The 21,833-nt window shown below is 38.4% G+C and overlaps 1 protein-coding gene across 2 annotated transcripts in view; it reads left to right on the top strand.

Moving 5' to 3' along the window:
- Window positions 1-21,833, top strand: part of PRDM5 (PR/SET domain 5) — a 208,402-nt gene that overhangs the window by 108,833 nt on the left and 77,736 nt on the right. Inside the window, exons 9-12 of one of the 2 annotated variants that reach the window (XM_019522042.1) lie at window positions 2,950-3,034; window positions 9,117-9,208; window positions 10,821-10,914; window positions 18,990-19,150. In XM_019522042.1, coding sequence (XP_019377587.1) covers window positions 2,950-3,034; window positions 9,117-9,208; window positions 10,821-10,914; window positions 18,990-19,150 — 432 coding nt within the window. Of the gene's footprint in view, window positions 1-2,949; window positions 3,035-4,042; window positions 4,201-9,116; window positions 9,209-10,820; window positions 10,915-18,989; window positions 19,151-21,833 lie in introns of both variants that reach the window. The other variant, XM_019522041.1, reaches the window with a different exon arrangement.

Below are 21,833 nucleotides of genomic sequence, written 5' to 3'. Positions count from 1 at the left end.
AAGCTTCTCCACATCCTTTTTGAATTGCGGAGCCCAAAACTGGATGCAGTATTCCAACTGAGGCCGAGTACAATGGGAGAATGATGTCCAGGGATTTGTTTGAGAAGCATCTGTGGATGCAAGCCAGGGTTTTGCTTGCTTTACTAGCTGTGGTGTCACATTGAAGGCTCATGTTCATTTTGCGGTCAATCATGACTGGACTCATTTGAGTCCAATCTTTTCAACCACCCAGGCAGGGGGTCGGACTTGAAGATCTACAAGGTCCCTTCCGACCCTACTTCTATGATTCTATGACCCCCAAGTGCCTTTCATCTGTAGTACTAGTCAGCGTAGCGCTGCCAAGCCTATAGACATGCTGCAGATTTTTCCTACCAGGGTGGAGAACCTTGCATTTTTCGGTGTTAAACACCATCAGGTTCTTATCTGCCCATTTCATGAGCCTGTCAAGGTCAGCCTGGATTACCCTGCTGTCCTCAGGGATGGATGCTTTACCCCAAAGTTTGGTATCATGAGCAAACTTGGCCAGTCCGCTTCTGATTCCAATGTCCACATTATTAATGAAGTTGTTGAACAATATGGGTCCAAGGACAGAGCCTTGAGGGACCCCACTGGTTACAGCACACCATGACGATTGACTTCTGTCAACCACCACCCTTTGGGTCTGACCACGGCACCAATTTCCCAGCCAGCGGATCATGGTGGAACCAAGGCCGCAGTTGGCCAGTTTTGCCAAAAGTTGATCATAGGATACCAGATCGAAGGCTTTTTTAAAGTCAAGATATATGACATCAGTCTCTCCCCCCTTGTCCTCTGGGTCATCTGGTGATAAAAGGAAATGAGACTGGTTAAGCACAACCTACCTGCAACAAACCCATGCTAGCTATCCCTCAGGGTGTTGCCATCGGCCAGTCCATTAAGAATGGCCTTTTTGATAATCTTTTCTAAGACCTTCCCTGGGATAGAGGTCAGGCTGGTGGGCCTATAGTTTGCCAGATCCACTTTCCTCCCTTTCTTGAAGATAGGCACTACATTGGCCTTCTTCAATTCATTGGGCACTTCACCCGAGCGCCAGGAGCTCTCTAAGATCCGTGCCAGGGCCTGAGCTATGATGTAGGCCAACTCCTTGAGTACTCTGGGGTGCCAATTGTCAGGGCTGGCTGACTTGAAGGTGTCCAGCCTCTCAAGGTGTTTCTTCACAAGGTCAGCATTGATGGAGGGCAAGGAACCACCCTCACTCAGGCATTTCTGTCCCGTAATGGGCAGGGGTGTCCCATGGGACTTGTGAAAGACCAATGCAAAGTACCAAGTTAGTTGGCTTTTTTCTGGGCATTTGTCATCAGTTCTCCCTTCTGGTTTAGCAGGGATCCAATGTTGCCCTTGCTTTTCCTCCAGCTCCCCACATATGTAAAAAAGGACTTTTTATTGTCCTTGATACTTGTAGCCAGTTGGAGTTCCATTCCAGCCTTGGCTTTCCTGGTTTGCTCCCTGCAGGTTTGAACCAGCGCAGTATATTTCTCCTTGGAGGTGGATCCCATTCTCTGTCCTTTGTAGATCTGTTTTTTTTAGATGCAGGAGGACCGCTAGTTCCTTATTGAGCCAAGGGGCTGCTTTTCCTCTGGATGTTAAGGTCTCTGTTAGAGCAAGACCTCCAGTTTACTCTTTCCTCACCAAAATTTCTGCAAAATACGGCACTGCTCTTAAAATGTATGTGATGCAAAGCATAATCTGGTAGTGATTTAAATGGTGATTCTGTCTGATTAGTCATTACTATATGCCAGGTTTAAACCTTATTACAGCAAATGATTCACATTTAGTCAAGAAAAGTATGGAGTCAAACTGAGGAATTCTTATCTCTTCCTGAATAGTGGCTGTTTAATGTATTTTGTTTCTTTTGGGTTGAACTTTCAAGTTCTCTTACTGTAGCACCAACATGGTCGGTTTTGAGAGAAGTCATCATAGATTACTATTTAATTAAATTTAGAAAAAATTGAAATCTATCTCTTAATATTACAATGATATAAACTTTATTTTCAGAAAACTTAAAATTTGCAGGAAAATTGGCTTGATAATGTCACTTTTTAAATATGACAGGAGAAATTCAGTGTTCTAATTTGAAATTACTTTGGAAGGAAGTAGGTTTTACTCAGGAAAGGAGCCCCATTAACTAAGATGGGATAACTAATGTGAGTGGACACTACTTACATAAGTAATTACAGCAGTAGGTCTTGGTTAACTATATTTTGTTATTACTGGCAAGAATATCTTTCTTTTTTTTTTTGGAGAGGGAGGATTGGTAGTCTAATATGTCCAGTAAGGTGAATCTAGATGATCAGCTTTTTTCATTTGTGATAACAGCTAATCATTGGCAGTTTAATGTAATAAAAATAAAATGTGAATTAACTTTATAGCAATTCCTTAAATTGGAGTAAACTGGAGTACAGATAATTTTACTATTTACTCCAATTCCACTTTCCATTTAATGTGCTTTAACTAACCCACTTCAAATTCCTCATTTTTTAAACTTGACTTAACTTTCCTGAATGAATATTTTTTAAAGTGACAGTAATGGTTATGATGATTATTTGAAGTCGTAAGAGAGAGGTGTGCCTGTGTACTCACATTTGTTAGAGGTAAATACACTGACAAATTCTACACTTCTTGTATGTTTCCACATTGATGGAATTCAAGTTTCATCTGATAGTATGCATTGATGCACTCTTCATTTCTGTCTGTAGCCCTGGTGTTAATTTTTTGTTCAGAAGTAGTGTTTGATTTTTTTTCAAACTTTGTGATTCAGCATGGGGTAATTAAAGAAGTCACAAACTATCAATAAATATTAGCATACCTACTGCCTAAGAGATAATTACAGTTTGTTAGGGATGTTGGGTATATTGAAGAGGTGCTATCTTGTTGGAAACGCATATTTAATTATCGTTAAACACTTTGCAGGTTCATGAGATCTTTGAATGTCAGGAATGTGACAAGAAATTTATATCAGCTAACCAGCTAAAACGCCATATGATAACCCATTCAGGTAAAAATCTTTAATTGTTTTCAGTATGTTGTAATTGGTCCCTGAGGTATTACCTAGATTATTTTCTAAGAAAAGGTTTGTTGAATACCACTGTGTTTTGAGGCTGTTTCAGTCAAGTTTGTCCCACCCGGCCACTCCCTGTAAAATCATTTAAATAATGCTTTTCACCCCAGTAGAATATCCATATTTAACAGTGCAGTCTCCTGCTCCTTGAAACTTCTTGAAGCTGCCTTTTTATATTAGCTTGGACGGGAAAGTTCATTTCCATGGGGAAAAATTAGATTGCTACTTGTTTTGTGGAGGAGAGTAGGTGATTAGTAGCTGAAGTTTCATGTTGAACAGAAAGGGAATGAAACCAGTGATCAGAAATGCCAAGTGACTCAATGGTTTCATGAACGTTGTCCTGTCAAATACATTAAAGTTTAAAAAATGCAGGCTTTCACAACTGCAGAGACTTCTAATTTATTTCTTTTCTTGATATCAGCCCACACTGAAGACGCATTAACTTTATCACAGCAGCTTGTAGCTTAGTTTTGACACATTTTGAATGAGACTACAGGGCTTATGCAGTTAAGTTGCAGTCACCAGTTGAAGCATAAAGGCTTTTTCATAGGGACTTTAGGTTTTGGAAGCTAATATGATAGGTATATTGTTAATTAAGTTTTAAAACATTTAAACTGTCATGCCCTCTTTCACATTTGTAATCTGGAAACAGGCTTTTCCTCTTTGAAGTCATTCTCTTTTGATTTAAGCTAATTAATCAGAATTTAGTTTTAGCAATGATTATTGCAAAGAATGTGCCAATTTCTTGAGATGCACCATGGCTCATCTTTTATGAAGTGACTTAACTGTCTAACATAAAGGGCATTAGATGTCTTTCTAATTGGTTTAATCTTAATTGGGTTGACTTAATTGCAAAAATCTCTCTGAGGAGATGACTGTCTTTGCCTTTCATCTTCTCCCCCTGTACAAACAGGAGATTAAATGTCCCCCACTCATTTTCTGCAGAAAAACGCCCCTACACCTGCGAGGTTTGCAATAAGTCCTTCAAACGACTTGATCAAGTGACTGCACACAAAATAATACACAGTGAAGATAAACCTTATAAATGCAAGCTTTGTGGAAAGGGATTTGCCCACAGAAATGTTTACAAGAATCACAAGAAGGTAAAGCACTCTGCTGTTGTTGTTTACAGGTCTGCCAGCCTCAGATTTGCAGCTATTTTCCTTTTAAATGGTTGATCATTAAGCTCTGGCATGCTTATAAACATAAGATTAAAGTATTGGCAAATGTATTTTCTAGTGTTTTTTGTTATAACCAAGATCTCAAGATAACTGAGTTTTCGGAAAAAAAAATAAAATACACACAAACCAAAACACTGTTCCTTTGCTAACGAGCATTGACTAAATCTTTTATTTGATTTTTCTGTTTTGATTTTTGTTATCGGGTCAAATTTTTATCTAATTTAAAATGTCCTCAGTCTTAGGTTAAAAAAAAAAAGAGACAACATTTGAACAATATTCTCAGTATTGCTCTTGCAGTCATTCTTAATCATTGTACCTATTACATGGTGCTTTCCAACAATACCGTATTTGCATTTCATCGTGTTAAATAACACATTACTACAACATCAGAAAAAACATTACCCTGAGAATGTGCCCATGGAGGGACGCTCTACTTGTGTTGATTTAAGCTCAGTCTGCCTAGCCTAATTTCTCTAATGCCTGTCATTACTTTTAACCCTAGGTTCCATTTTCAATGGCAGGGCTGCACCCATGACTGCTGTTTCAGAATTATAAGACTGTAAAAAATTATCTAGTTGGTTTCCTGCCCAGTCTTTGGAACCCTTTGCTCTTTCTCCCCTTCCCTTTGATGAAATTGATATACCCTTACTTACATGTTTTTCACAGTTTGGCTCATGTTATATGCCATTCAGGAATTTGGCACAGGATCTTTGCACTATCTCTTATACTTTCAGCCATAAATCATATGAAAGTAATAATAATACCTCTTGCAGGATGAAGCAGTGATAACTGTTCTAAAACAGAAAGCATACAGAAGCCTGCTGAATGAGTAGACTAATTTTCATATACATTATGATCATAGCTTACATATTAAACTTCATTTAAAAAAGGGCCCTACAAAGTGGGGGTGAATCCTGCAGAATGGATGCAGGTCTATAAAAGGGCCTGAAATACAATTTGGGCCATTGCTTCTGTATCTTAACCTAACAGGTTTCTAGGTTCTAGGTATTTTTGTTATGATAACCTGCATGTGATGGCCAATAGGGAGTCAGAACTTCAGAATCAAGACTAGCGAATGATGTTTTTTGCCTAATTTTGCAACTATTACTTGCACCAGTGGCACTATTCATATCAGCAAAAATTGCATGAGAAAAATTTCACAGAACTGAACCTTTTATTTAACAAAAAATATGTAGTTTATTTGCTGAAAAAAAATTACTAAGACTTTAATTATCTGGTAAATACTCTGTTTATTTTTGTCATGGATATTCTTGCTATGTGTGGGAGTAATTGCTTCTTGAGTATGTATGCAAGTAATACAGATGTATTTGTCCAGTGGGATAAAGAAAGTGTAGAGAGAAACAAAATATACATATTTTCTTTACGTTTAGTTACAGATTTGACAGAGAGCCTTTACATATCTCTTCAATCTAAGTGACATACTTTTCTTACTGGGTAAATCTCAGTGGCATATTTGAAAATTGAACAGAGTGTACAGCATACACTAAATATGTGATCTAGAATATTGTTACTACTGTGGTTCAAGGAGGACTACACTTGTAAGAGCTTAACCACTGATTCTCAGCTAGGGTGCCATGAGATTTTTGAAGAGATGAATGAGGTGTGAGGAGATAAGCAGATAAGCACAGTCGCAGGCTTGTCTCTGGCTGGCCAGTCCTCCATCTCCACTGCCTGGCATCTGCAAGGAAGTAAACACTGCAATATATAAGTTAATTGTTGAAATTAGGCGCCACTCAATTCACAGAAGTTACAGAGAGGTGCCTTGAGTCTCAGGAGCAATGTCTCAAACCCAAAAGAGATTGAGAACCAATGAATTAAATGGTTCAGTATTTTGATGACAACAAAATCTTCCCAGTAAGACAGAAATTTAAAATTTCATAGTGTCTCACCTAATCTCTTATTTAGCTTATGCTTTGTGTTAATGTTTATGGCTTTATCCTTTTCTTTTAAATCTCTGTGCCCCTTATTTTAATTCTTCTGTGTTGTGTAGTCCAATGCAGATATACTATATGTATTTTCTTTTCTTGTGGGGGAGGTAAATCTTGGGACTTGAATGAGTTGACAATGCTCTGCTGCACTGAAGCAATGTGGCTGTAAATCTGTAGTAAGAATAATATGTGCTTTAGTTAAAACAGTTAAATCAGCAATATTTAACAGAAGACATGATATCAAATTTGATGCCTTCAAATCTGAAAATCTTCTTTGGCTTTTACAGCCAGCTAGCATTATAGTACATATTTTTATTTATAATAAGGATATACATTTTGTGCCTTCTTTGAATTTAACATCCATCATTTAGATGGAGATATATATTTTTATATGAGGACTCTTATCCTGGTTATGTGTCAGAACAAAAAAAATCCCTTAGCTTCCACAGCCTGTTTGCTTTTAATCATTTCTCAAGTTTTGGGGAATGCTGCATACTTGTGCAGGCTAAGGCTAACGTTTTCAAAGAGTCAAAGAGAATTAGATATCCAATTCTCTGGGAAAGGTAATGGGAGTAAGGCAATTCATTCACTGTGGTGACTAAATATTGCTTTTAAATGAAGTAGGTAGTCATAGAATATAAAGTCTTTTCACAAAAGAGGTGGACAGCGAATATAGAGATAATAATAAGAATAGTATTGGACCAGTGCTACAGACAAAACTTTTTACCTTTCATTAGGGTAGGTCAGATTTTATGAAAGTGCATCTTTGCAGACAAATACTGATGTATATTATTTTTTTAAACACTGAGTACAAAGGAAGGGCTTACCTTTTTTTCCCCCTCAATTGTTCACGTACTAGATTGGCTCTGGAATAAAGTCTGAGGAGACAAGAACAATGAACAGTAACAGATAAGTGGACAAAATATTCAGAAGGGCTTAGAGCAGTGACTCTCAGCCAAGGTGCCATGGTTCACAACATAAACCCAGAGATTTTAAATAGGAATTCATAATGTTGAGAACATTGTGACCTGTTATTGTCTTTGAGTTCTTTGCAATAGAGGAATTGCTTTATTATTTTTCAGTAGTCAAAAAACAAATGAAGCCTAGGAGCTGACAGTTTATGAGGGGTGCCTTGAGTCTAAAAAAGTTGAGAACATCTGTCTTAGAGCTAATCAAATGATCTTCATTCATGGAAAACGCGCGGTTGTAATGACTACACTTCTTCAGGAGTTCCTTTGGGATGGGCAGCTTTAAATTGGCACTGAATCCACCAGAGCCATCCTAGTAAAGGCTGAGAGAAGGCTATTTTGGAGCAGTCCCAGTTTCTTTGGTTATATCAGCCATCAAATGAAATACTTTTTGCAACTATATCGGCCAGCTGCAATCCCCTGACATGGTCAGAGTTGTTAGGTACCTTGTGGGGTGACAAAATCACTTTATTTAGGGTTTCCAGTACAAGGTCTCTTGTGCCAGAAAAGGTTCTGGGTTGATGTAGTCTATAGTTTGTTTATTTCTGTACCATTCAGAACATTGGAAAACTAATTAGTGGGTGCCTAATATAAAGTTTATTGATTTCTGTGAGGGAAAATTACTTTCAATCATCAGAGATAATATGAAGATAATTATATTTTAGAGAAATAACTAGCCATGTGCGTTTTAATGTATAATATTGATAATTGGTTTTGTATTCTTCACAGTGAACCCTTAGGCAGTTGGAAATTGGTCTCTTTATTTTTAATATTTTACAGTTCAGCCCTTTTTGTGCTTCCAACAATGCAAGTTACAGTATATATGAGGCACAAATGATGTAATTCAAATCTGCTGTAGAGGACACAGCAATAAAAATATCCGTTATCATGCCATCCTCAATTGCTGGAGCTGCAGTAACAGAAAAGTGCTTGTAGACTTTCCCAATTTTTAATGTATCTTTTCTGTGCTTTCCTGGATCAAATGTGTTTAACACATTTCAAGAAGCAGCCTAGGACTGACTTTATATGAAGAAGCATTAATTATGGGGAAGGAGAGCAAACCCCATCTAAGGCTTTGGTTCAGTAACCTAGCATTAAGCATGAGTGCAGGCCCTCTGAAGTCAATGAACCTGCTCATGTTGATAGTGTTAGGGAGTCACTTAATATTTCAGGCTGATTCAAGTTAAAAAACAACTAAATGTAGCTAAATATAGCTTCAACAGTAGTTCAAGATGTGTGTGGAGGGGAACCAGGGAAGGAGACGATTAACCCAGATGGAGGCCTGTTTTACATGGTTCCATACTTAAGAGCAGCTGTAATCTCTTTTCTTACTTTCAAATTTGGAGCATCCCACTGGTTTATGTGCCCTAAAGCTGGGAAAAGAATGGAATATTTAACAATGATTGAACAGTTCTATTACTTTTCTTTGCTGCATGCATATAAATCATGCCTTTTTTAAATTAAAAAAAAAGTTTAATGTGCACAATATACAATTTATTGTACATAGTGTACCATTATACAGCATATGTGTATGATCTGGTATCATACAATAGGGTTTAATTTTGTAACACCATTTAATAGCCATGTTGGCCGCACTTGAAAATTGCATGCGAGTACTTGTATTAAGCTTGTTTTGCAATTTGAAATCTCGTACCATAGAACAAATGTGAGGAGCTTGTAGTGATAACAGTGTCATCTGAAGGAGTACACACACATCTATCACATGCTGGAGAGGTACAGAAATATATTAGGGTTTCTGTATTTTAGACCATGGCGGACAAAGGGCTATTAGTGTTTAGAGATAATAAACCTAATAAGTATTCCAGACTAGGGCATTCTGAAATAAAAGGAGTGAATATTGCGCTCGTGAAAGGTGCCAGATTGACAGACCTGGAGACTGAACCCTTCTATTTATCCACAGAACAGGTACAGCACAGACAGCAGCACTGCAAGCTTCCCCACAGTGTTTCATCAATATGTCTCAACCCTGTTCTGGAGGAACCACCTATTGAGGTGAGAAGGTAGTTCAGTCTCTTCATGCCCAGTCAATCCTTGGCCTCTCTGATGAGATTGCCAATAAGAGTGTTGAGTAATGCTAATGTGATGTGAAGAGCTAGGAGTTAGACTGGACAGTCTTTTTATTTTACATAACTGTTTTGGAAGTGCTGCAGTGGGCCGTTCTGCTGTATGTGACTTAGGCTGGGTTTAAACTATTGCCATAGAAGTGAAACCTCTTTACCCTGTTTTCAGTAAGCACTTTCTATGAGCCATCCAGTCACAAGACACCTTCTTAAAAATATCTCCATGCATATCCAAATGCATAGTTAAAAAATGACAAAGCTTTATTTTTGTATTTTAATAATAAGGACAGGAATGGTTAAAAGAATGAATATCTATGAATGAAAAAGCATCATGCCCTTTACATTTCTAATCATTGCTCTGGCTGTAGGTTTTGTAACCCACTATTGATGACTGTTAGAGTCATGAAGACTCTAACATTTTTGTATTACTATCTATTAAGGGGACACTAAAAATCAATATGAAAGTGTGACCCAAAAATGCTAGTGACTATTATAAATAATTTTGCTGACTTTTGGCAGAAGAGCTATGACTATCCCATTGCATTGTGGATTTGTTGCTGCCATAAAGAGAAAATAGACTGTGCACTTGGGTACCATATTAATGCTTGCTGTTAGGCTATGAGATTGACTTTTTAATATCCATAATTTTGTTTTTAACCACAATCCCTGCATATTATAAAATACTTCCTGTCACTCCCCTTTCCCTCAGGGCATGATGGCTTTCAATCAAGGTCCTTGTGAATTAAATAAAGTATTCTGATACTGATTCTTTAAAACTTCCCTGTCTTTGAAAATTATAGGAAATTGGGTAGATAACATATTGTATGCATTTATTTAGTGGCTCTAATAAGGTAGTCCTTGATTAAAATAGAGGAGAGGGGAAGTGGTTTGAAATTTACACAAGTAGGGTAAAGCTGGTTCTTTCACAAGCTCCAGAGATCCACTTCAACAGCTGTGAAGTTTGTTTACAAGATTCAGCCAAGCTTAGCTTTTTCTCTTGCTTATGGCTTTGATAAGGCTTTTTTAGGTCTGGTTAATATGTACTTATGTAAGTGAGGATCCTCAATATCAATTATTTTGCCTCCTGTTTCAGATTAGCAAACAAGGCTGAAACAAAAGGGTGGGGAATAGATTCTAGATTTGAGAGATTTTATTTGCCATATTTTAAATTAGTGTCTTGGGAATTAGCAGATCATTGGTTTGCTAAAAATGACCTGGAATTAGCTTTAAAAATGCTTTTTTATGCATGCACTTAATTTGAGATCCTTAAATTTCAGGATTTGGTGAAATGTGATGAAGCTTAGTTTGTAGTTTTCCTTCAAAATATGATTATTCTCCTTGCACATGTACCCCTCCCCCATATAACAAGTCCGAGTACCTGTTTTGTACATTTATTTAATAGCAGCTGGGTTAGTTTGTGAGGTTTCACATAAATGCAGGATTTTTTTAAGTCTCATCACTTGGTATGCTGAATTGCTATTGCTATTCTCTCTGAACTCATCCCTAATTAATTTCCTTTATTCTTCCCTGTGACACATCTGCAGACCCACTCTGAAGAGAGACCATTCCAGTGTGAAGAGTGCAAAGCTTTGTTTCGAACTCCATTCTCTCTGCAGAGACACCTACTAATACACAACAGTAAGTACTAATTCAGAGGGGTAACAAGTCAGATGTCAGTTTACATCTCTGACTTGTAACTTGAGAGGTAATGCAGTGCTGAGCAATGCAAATTTGAAGTGAATTTTCTTTCTCTTTCTTCCTCTTAGGTTCTTGCTTGAACTAAACTATGTTGCAGTAATTCTAAGTTTCATTTTTCAATCTATGAGAATTAGGAAATTTAGGCCTAAGTCCAAAAGTTTGCCAATAGACTGGTCCTGCTTTAATACCACAGAGGATATTGTATGTACGCCGCAGGTTTTCCAGTAGTTGTGGTGGTGTGGCTGGTGGGACCAACTTTTATATAATTTGGAGATATAGGAGGCAAGCTTTTGGGCTAGGGACAAAAATTACACATAAACCAGTATGAGTTATTGGAAACCAGTTCAAATCTGTAACACAACAGAAGTTCAGTGCATATAAACGGCTTTAAAATGGCCAAAACTAGTTTAAGATAAACCTGGATGGATGTAGTATCAGACTTAACTGATTTAGGTTAATTTGGTTTATTGAACTTCTGTCCTGGATCCCCTCCAAATTCAAGTTAACTTGCAGCCCCTGAGCATCCCAGGATGATTTGGACCTGCCCTGCAAACTGCACCTCATAGGATGGATAGGCTAGCCTTGGCCCAGACTGTCTGCTCCAGCCAAGCAAGGAGGCATGCCATAGCACCCCCCCAGCTTCTGGCCAGGGCCACTGAAGGCTTGTGGCTGCATTTCCAGAATCAAAGTGAATGTCTGTTCTTGCTTATTTGTTCAATCTATGCAGCTTTAACTAAACTTCAAAGATTGAATTGATTCAGCCTTGGGCTTTTTGACTACCTGTACTTAGCCTATTTGTTCAAGTGCCCTTCCACAGGTCTACAAATAAAGCCGATTGCTTTTTAAAGCCTAAAAGCTTGTCTGTTCCTTTTCTCTCTCTTTCTTAGCCTTAAAGGATATTATCTCAACTCTCAAATATTACCTGATTATCTCTGAGAGATGCAAGATTTGGTATTTTCTGTATTAACTAGCACTAATATCCCTATTTTATGTGTGGGTAATTGTGGCAGAGAGAAATAAATGACTTGCTCTGGTCACACAAGAAAGGCATCTGAAGTGTTCCCTTCTAAGTCAAAGCCCCAAACATTAGCCACAAAACAGATCTGTCTATCAGCAACACATGTGCCAGCAGACTGAAGGAGTGTCTAGGCCCCAGTGAGCCAAGGAAGTATTCTGTTATGGATTTCTAGCAAGTCATCTTAGTTATTATGAATAGATTAGCTATACTTCAGCGTTTTGGGTTTCGTGGTGTGGGGAATAGTATTCAATTATCTACAGAAGTCTACATGTTTTAATATATATTTTAAATAAATTAAGAAACTGTGCATGTTAAATTGTTTAAGTAAGCAAATTTAAACAATTTAGAAATGATTGAACCCTAAACTCACCATAGCTTTGAAGATTATACTGTGGTTGGGGAAAAAAACTTTAATTTTTTTTTACCTGATACACCAGTCTTTAGTGTAAAGTATATTAGAGAAGTGATTGGCACTGGATAGTTTAAATGAGGTTTTCTAAGTTGCCATGATCTGTTGTTTTGGTGAAAACTAAATTTTGTAGAATCATTTTTAATTCTGATGACTAAATCGGAGTGCTGAAAAATCTCATTCAATTTACTCACATGGAGAGGAGCCCGTTTTTAAAACTAATTAAGTTCTGATCCAATGAAGCCACTGATTTTCATGCATATTGGATCTGGCCCATAGTTGTAAAAGTTCTCCTTTCCTTTCTTTTCCAAGTATCCAAAACCTGTTCCTAGACCAAAAGTTTTACAGTTGCTCCCACACCTCCTCCTCATCTTCGTGTAATTCTTTATAACAAAGGTGCTGCTAGGCCAATACCAAAGTGAAAAGCATCACTATCATATAAGAAATAATAAATACAAGACTGGCCAAAACAAGGGGCTTCTGCTGCTTGTGTTCCAGGTAAAGGGCATTAGAACTCTTCCCACTCTGATCTCACCCTGAAATTGACAGGCTCCATCACTATGATAATGAGTCTACCGTTTATTTAATAACTCACAAACAACACATGCCACATCAGGGTGATAGCTCTCCTTTCAACATTGTGCTTTACCTGCTGTTTCCGAGAAAGAAAGAAAAAAACAAATAGCCTTCTAATGTCCTTGACCATGTTTATAGTGCTGTGTCATGGAGCAGAAATTGAGGGAAACTGCTTCCCCACTGACTATGAATTCTGGAAAGCATGGGAAGTCCAGAGTTGAGGTGTACATCCATTATAAAGTCTTTCTGTAATCAGTATCTCAAGTTACATGTAGAGTTGTTATTCTGTAGAGCACCTTACTTTTAAAATATTATACATATTCTGCTCAAATTTCATAAAATAATGTTAAATTAGTTCAAAAGTGGACGACTTTAAAGGAGGATTTACTCTGAATTGTAGATCTATGAAAAAGTATCAGGGGTTTGATTTCTGTGTTTTTTATAGATTACCTATTAAATATGCTTACTTAGCAAGTAACTAGGCTTTTTTTTCCTTTTGGCAGTTTAGCCAACTAAATCTGTAATCCAAAAGTTATGCTGAGTTCTTTCTTCCTGATGTGTCATTGTCAGTAATACCAGGCTCTGCATGCCAGTTGATGTATCAGTTCCATTTCTCCGGCGGCTTTTCATTGATGTACTTTGTTAGAGCAAAATAACTTTGGTGCACACAAAAGAAAATATAATTCTGATCATACTTTTTAGTTGCTTTGTCTCTTTGCGACTAACAGAATTAAAAAAAAAATCTAAATACTTCAGTCACTAAAACAAGCAAATAAGACTCTGAATATGTACGTATACATACACACATATAGACAAAATATATTTATTAAGAAGTCAGTATTTTTTTATGATTCATCATTGGAAGGTTTTTAAAGAAATTTGGATTAGATTAGATTAATTTAATTTAGACAGGGATCTTGTCTAATTTTGTCTAACTAAACTAAAATGTCCTCTTGAGTTCTCTTCCAGTTGCTTTTCCATGGCTGTGCTTATAACATGTCATTCCTGTGCAAACTATTTTTGCACCAAAGATTGCATGTATTCCATTTTTTGTTCTGGATGCCATTATAGGTATTCCACATATTAACTGTAATACTATTAATTCAGGTCAAATTATTTGAGAGGTATTCTTCTTTTCTGTATACTGTTCCAAGAACTGAGATCAATGGATTCACTTTGATTTTATTTCTAGCTTTGACCGTGGCATTATGTTTTCTTGGGGGGGGGGGGGGGGGGGGAGAGGAGAGAGTTATTTTGAAATTCCCTTATATTCTTAATCCAAAATTTGTTGACTTGAAACTGGATAATGGAAATATTCTTATCATTTTATTTTATTTATCAATATTGTTACCTGTATCTAAAATGTATGTTGTATCTTTTTTTCAAATGGTTAATGTATATTAGTAAATGGAAGAAAACTTGGCCTTTGGCAGTGAGAGAACCTGTCATCTGCAGAAGTGTTGTTATGTTAGTGTAGTGAGAAATGATTGTAATTATCTAAATAATGATATCATATGAGGTTAATATACATAGTGGATTTTATGATGCAGTATTTTAGAAGGAGATATGGTCCTATTGAAAGCTAGTAAGGCTTTTGCTTTCAAGTCTTCTAAAGAATCTCTTCTATAACCATGGGTCTTTTAGAAGAATTAAGAGTTATAAAACACTGGACTTCATGATTCTTGGAGAGAATGTCAGACTAAAGATAGACTTCATCTTAGCCTTAAGACCTAAGTAACAAAAAAGAAGGGAGGAGGAAGAAGACCTTGACCACCTTTTTCATAAATAGTTTTTTATAAGGAACTTTCAAAGGATGGAATAATGCTATCAATCCAGAGAATTGATAGGTTGTGTTCCATAGAAAGCAAAGGAGAAAAATAAACTATTTTATAAGATCAGTAGTAGTGAGAGGAAGTTTAAGGGAATATTTGGTCCACTGCTTACTGGGTAGGGAAAGCTAATACCTGAAGATGCCAAGAAGGCTGAGGCATTTTAATGTCTGTTTTTGGTTTAGTCTTCACTGAAAAATTTTACTGTGCTCATATGTGATCATGTGACTAATAGAATTGGCATCATGTAAGAACTCAGACTAAAATAGGGAAATAATTAGTTAGAAACTGTTTAGATGAGTTTCATAGTTTCATAGCTGTTAGGGGCTGGAAGGGACCTTATAGATCATTGGGTCCAGTCCCTCTACACTTGGGCAGGAAAGACTGCTGGGATCAGATGACCCCAGTAAGCTTTTTGAAGATCCCCAGGCTGGATGACTGTACTGGGGAGAACCTGTTCCAAACCCTCGGTACTTGACTTGTAAAGAAGTTTGTCCTTATGTCTAACCTGAAGTGATCTTCAATCAGCTTGTGCCCATTGTTTCTTGTCCTCCCCTGGGGGACCTTGGTGAATGGATGCTCCCCCAGGCCCTGATGCACCCTTGATATAGGTATAGGCTGCCACCAAGTCCCCTCTGAATCTTTTCTTCAGGCTGAAAGTCCCAAGTTTTTCAGCCTCTCCCCAATGACCTGGTCTCTAGGCCTCTGATCATGCTGATGGCCCTCCTTTGGACTCTCTTGAGCTTCTTCACATCCTTCTTGAAGTGCAGAGCCTAGAACTGGAAGCAGTACTCCAGCTGGGGTCTCACCAAGGCTGAGTAGAGAGGGTGATTGACATCCTTAGCCTTGCTCAAGATGCCTTGGTAGATGGATGCCACTGTTTGATTAGCTCTGCTAGCTACAGCATCGTTTTTGTGGCTCATGTTCACTTTGTGGTCTATCATGACACCCAGGTCTTGTTCAGATGTGGTGCTAGCAAGTATAGTACTGGTGAGCCTGTAAGTGTGTTGTGGATTATTTCTCCACAGATGGAGCACTTTACATTTCTCCATATTAAATAACATCAGGTTGAGGTCCACCCACCTTGCGAACCTGTCCAGTCTGGCCTGTATTGCCAGCCTGTCTTTGAGAGTGACCACACTGCCCCATAGTTTGGTGTCATTGCTAGTTCACTTTTAATACCCAAATGCAAATCATTGATGAATATGTTGAAAAGCACTGGTCTGAGTCCTGAGGGATGCCACTGGTCACCCTCCACCTTGATGACTCAGTTTCATCAATCAGTACTCTCTGGATCCTACTATGGATCCAGTTACCTAGCCACCAAGCCATAAAGTAATCGAGGCCACATTTTCCCAATTTTTTCATGAGGACTTCATGGAGACCAGGTCAAAGTCTTTTTGAAGTGCAGTTGTATGACATCAACCTCATTTCCTCTATCTAGGTGGCAAATTACCTGATCGTAGAAGGAAATGAGGTTGGTCTGGCATGACCTACCTATAACAAAGTCATGTTGGCTATCCTTTAGAATTCAATTCTATCCTTTAGAACAGGGGTTTTCAACCTTTTTTGTTTGGTATACCCCCGGCAGCTGGTCAAGAAGCAGGGAGTTCCCCCTGCTGATCAACAAGTTGGGGGGGCCCACCAATCCGATCAAGCAGGGAGCAGGGGGCTCATCCTCTGGTGGCTGGTTGGGTGGGGGGGACCCCCTGGTGGCTGATAGACGGAAAGGGGGTGGGTTCTCTGCATGCAGCAGTGAAACCAGAAGTGCCAGCAGCAAAACCAGAAGTGCTCCCACTTCTCCATGCCACTGCCGCATACCCCTGGTTGACAACCCCTGTTTGAGAATACTGTCTTCTGCTAGCCTGTCTGTAATAGAGTTAGTTGTTTTCAAATTGACTGACTGTGATAAATTTTATTCCAGAATACTTAGGGTGCTGTTAACAATTATTTTTGAGGACTTGTGGAGAATACGGGAGAACAAGTTAGGCAAACCTCTGTCACAGCTGATCTAGTGTACCTGAGCCGCTTTCAAGAATGAGGAGGTAGACAAGATGACATAATAATGTCCCGTTCAGCCCTGTTTTCTACCAGTTTGTGTTTCTTGTGTTTTTCTTCTTCAAGCAAGAAAAACACAAGAGTGTTATGATGGTAAACTAACTAATAAAACAGAAAAAGCTTATAAAGTTAGGAAAGATTAAATTACAGCATTTGGATGATGTATGGAGTTAATGAGGTATGGAGCCGCTTGTTGAGTAAGTAGGCTAAGGCGGTGGCATACTGAATAACTTCATTCACTGACTGCTGCCTGTCTTGTGCATTCTAGGCCTAATTTGGCATAGCATGCAAACTGTCCTTAACTGTAAGCATCTGAGCATGCCCATTAACTTCAGTGTAATTAAGTGCTTTGCTAGATTGGTTAGTATTTAGTATTTTACAGAATCCCTGGATAACCATGGGTCTTTTAGAAGAATTAAATGTGATTAAAGACTGCGTTATAATTTCTGTACACAGTGGGACCGAGTGAAACAATGTACAAGCAGCACTGTTTACAGCACTTGCTTTACTTTTCAACATTATTGTTCTATTATTACTCCCTTTTTTCCCATGATGTTTAATTTTATGTAGGTACATATAGTCTGCCAATGTATGGAGTCATTTTAGAAAACTGACTGACTGGAATGATTTTGTTTAAACAAGCACTTTGAACAAAATATACTGAATATATTTTAAATAGCATGCTAAACACAAATATGATATTATTGACAGAGCCAGATGGTTAACTAGTTAATGAAATAAGGTATATGAATAATTTAGGTTGGGTTACTTGCCTTGATTTTACTGTGTGTGAAAATATGGATCTTTGCCATTTCCTGATGAAAGTCAGAATTGCAGATAAAATGACAAAGAAGATACTTCCTCCCACCCTCCCTGACACTAACCAAAAATTGAAACACAACACATGGCAGATCTTGTCTTAATCCAAAAAGGACAATGAATAAAGTTAGGGAAATTACAGAAATATATCTGGCTTCCATAACTATAAAATTACTTATTAGAATTATGTCTGGGATTGCTACGTTTTCTTTTGTTTTAATTTTTCTCCAAATTTAGATCCAAGTTGCTATCCGCCTCTTGTAAGAAAAGGGGAAAAAGACACCACTGGTGATTGTTATTTTTTTTAAAAAAATACTGTTTTCTATTTCAAGAGGTGTAGAAGATCTTGTAGGAAAGCATTTTTTAAAAAGTTTCTTCCTTTACTGGAGTAATAAGATATAACAAAGTATGTTAACATTAATGAATTTACATGAAGCTGTTGAAGAAAACTGGTATCAGAATAGAAAACAAGAATTTCCTGTTTTCTAGAATTTCATGTAAATACTTTGGTGCAGTATCGATTTAAAATCTCTACCAGAAGGCATGTTACAATGCATGCCTGGTGACTATGAATCTAAGTGATGGGGGCTAAGTATTTTAGGGGATACAGTATTCTGTACTCTAATACTTGTGTTTTTCTCGGATAAAACTGCTTTTATTTTTGCTTATCAAAGTGAATGATTTTACAACTTATTAATTATATTATTGGGGGAAAAAGTTGAGGTCCTAGAAGCGTAAGACTGCCTACATGTAGCACAGGCCAGTAAAAATAGTCCTGATCTTTACTGGCTCCCCCTGTGTTAGCTGAGTAAAATAGTTTTAAGATCTACTTGTACAGGAAGTAAAGTCTGTTTTGCGATGAAGAGAATGCATTTGACAAATAATATCAAAGTCATTTTACATCTTTGTCTTTAAATAGTCTCCATAATGAGTGTTTCAGCATGTGCTACCAGATAGGATTTGTTGCATAGCCCATTTGGAATTAGTGGGAATCTTTCCATTCATTGGCATTTGAATTGGAACAAGAATACATAATGAAAACTGAGATGGATTCATTTTCCAGTAGATTATTTTGCGCAAATTGAGTGTTATATTTTGCCAGGGGAGAGGAGAGACCATGCTTTGGCATACCTGGTGTACCTTCTTTTTGTGTGAGGATCAGAAGCCGGCAACACACAATATTGGACCTGGCTGTGTAATTGCTTCACGCAGCAAATTTTTGGGCCCTGTTCTCTTTCCCAGATGATGAGAGAGTTAATGTGATTTCTGAAAATAGCTTAACAGTTTGCTTTTTCCTATTTATAAGGTGAGAGAACCTTCAAGTGTGATCACTGTGATGCTACCTTCAAAAGAAAAGACACCTTAAATGTTCACATACAAGTTGTACATGATGGACATAAGAAATATAAATGTGATCTGTGTGACAAAGCCTTTGTGACTCCTTCAGTCCTTAAGAGTCATAAAAAAGTGAGTATAATTGACTCCTTTACATTTTTACTTCTTGCTTGTTTGGCTAAGTATAAAACTGTCTGTGTTTCTGGAGGGTGTTGATCATTTGGTACATTTGGTTGTTGTTAACAAAAATAAACATATTACATCCACTTATTACAATTCTGGAGTTGCTGGTGACAACCAGAGTCTCTAGAAGAATAGGCAGAAATCCTGTCTAAGCCCTCCAGTATTGATTGTATAGCAGAAGTGACTTGTTGCACTCCTTTCTGTACCGCTCTGTAGAACAACACTGGTATCAGCTTTAGAAGAGACCACTTGCTCATATTCTTGACTAGAGGTTAAGTGCCAGTCAGAATAAGTCAGCTCAAGTGTTGTCACCACATGCAAACGAGAGGGCTTCTCAAAACTGTTGTGTGTACGTTCTTAACTTTCTAAAGTATATCATATCATATAGCCTACAATATATCGCATAAGTTTCTATGCATTAACAGTGAAGCCAAATGTAATTACTGTCATGCTGTATAAGTATACTATATTATGCACTTATAGTATATGTTACTGGCACATTGTTTAACCTTATGAATTCTGTGCAGAATAATGAGCAGGGGGAAATTCAAAGCTTCCAGTGTCATTCTGATCTTACCTTGTAGTCTGTGTCTGGGTGTGTAATAGCACAGGGCTGTCCAACTTCGACTCAGCGAGGGGCTGCACACCATAGGAGCTGCATTAGTGAGGGCCATGGGTCCCCTCGAGGCTGTATCACATGTGCAGATGTGGGTGCACTCCCATCCTGCTGCACTGCTCTCTCACATACCAAGAGCAGGTGATCCCCTACACTTGGGTGGGTGCTTCCCCACCCCATGGCACATGGTACTTCCCTATCCCTTGGCAAAGAATATGTGCACAGGTAGGCACTTCCCCACACTGCTGCACTGCATGACTGAGGCACGTACCCCTACCCCAAGTGGCGCAGAGCCCTAAAATCACCTTTGAGCATCCAGAAGCTCCCCCATGGCACCATGCCACACAGGAGCACTGAGCTGCCAGATTTCCTGGCACCATGTTGTGAAGTTACAGTTTTGCATATTTATGCATATTGTATTATTTGTATAGAAGTCTTACTGGGATCTGTATTTAACGCTTATGATATATATCAGGAGTAGGCAACGCCCAGCATATGTGGCATGTGAAGGCATTTTGCGTGGTGTGTGCGCCTCGGGAAGTGGCTGGGGCTGCGCTGCCACAAAGATTGGGCCCCTTGAAGTTTCCTTGCCATCTGCCCCTAGCACACCAACATCTTACAAGTTAAGTTTGTGGGTGTTTTGGCACTCTGTCCAAAAATGTTGCTGACCCCTGATATAGATGGATGTTTGTGTATGTCCATCTGACTGACGTCCCTTGGTGAAGAGAAGGTGTTAAATTCATTTTTTTACACTGGAACCTAGAATTTCACAGGTGAATAGCTAATGTAGAAATACTGTGGCCTACTTAGTTACCTGTCTCTTAGTAGTCTTAGTCTGTTGACAGATAAGTGCTCATTTCTTTATTAAAAGCCCAGTTCAGCAAGTGTTGTTCACTTTAACTCCCATTGGAATAAGGAGAAGTTAAGGATTTTTACATCACAAGATTAAAGCCTAGGAACATTTTCCTATGTGATTATCTTTGAAACTTTTGGCTTTTTCCCTTGACTTTTTTTCTATCTTTAAAATTAGTTGCAGGAAAGTAAGAGTCTTTAGTGGCCAGATTCAGGGTATGGTTGCCAACCCAAGAAAATAATGTTTTAGTAACAATCTGAAAGCTTTTTACTGACTACCAAACTTTTTTGCTGACGTATGTTTTTCCTACCATATGCTTTACAATTTACTGTTTTATAAATCTGGCTCTAGCCCACATCCAGAAACCTGGGAAAATAAATTTTAACTGGGTGTTCTAATGTGAACAAAGTTCCCCAGTTGGAAGTAACACTCAACTAAAATGGCGTGTTCATCATTGATAATATGCTGACATGTTTTGTGCTACTTATTGGTCTCATGTACTGCCATGTGCTACAATAAACATCTTACTCCAGCTGTGTTTAGCATTATGCTTGCTTTCCTTGTCTTCACAAATGCATTCTTTGAATTCCTGATCTTTAGTCTAAGCAGACTGAAATGTACACATTCTGCCCGATTTTCTTTCTCATCCATGGGTTCATCTATGCTTTAAGATTATCACTTGCTTTTTTTCTAATTTGCCATTTTATACATAATAATACTAATATGAGTGATAAGTGATTGAATAGAGTATTATTTAACTAGCAGTGGGCAATGGTTTTATACCATGCTGCTCCATGTCAGGGGTCCCTTAGTTACTTCCACAACCTGATACCCCTGACCACACCTCACACTATGCTGACCCCAACCCTGGCATCCCAATATGGGCTCCCACCCACCCATTTCCCCCACAGTGCCAACAGCACCCTGCAGCATGCACCTGATCCACACACAGCCCAGCAAGAGCCGGAGGCAGCTGCTATAGGGTGGGGGGCAGCCTGCTTCCAGGGAAACTGCTGCTTCAAGGCAGGGCAGCTGTGGACAGATTTGGGCTGTGGATAGACTCCACTCCCAGCTGCAGAATGAAACCAACTTGGGGGGAGCTGGCTGCACCAGCCCTACCACATGCCTCAGCCCTGGTCCTGGCCCAGTGCCAACCACTGCCA

Source organism: Gavialis gangeticus, unplaced genomic scaffold (genome assembly GCF_001723915.1).
Source record: "Gavialis gangeticus isolate Ggan-Ray unplaced genomic scaffold, GavGan_comp1, whole genome shotgun sequence".
NCBI classification, from domain to species: Eukaryota; Metazoa; Chordata; order Crocodylia; family Gavialidae; genus Gavialis; species Gavialis gangeticus.
Note: the sequence above shows the minus strand (reverse complement) of the source record. Positions and strands in the feature narration are given on the sequence as shown.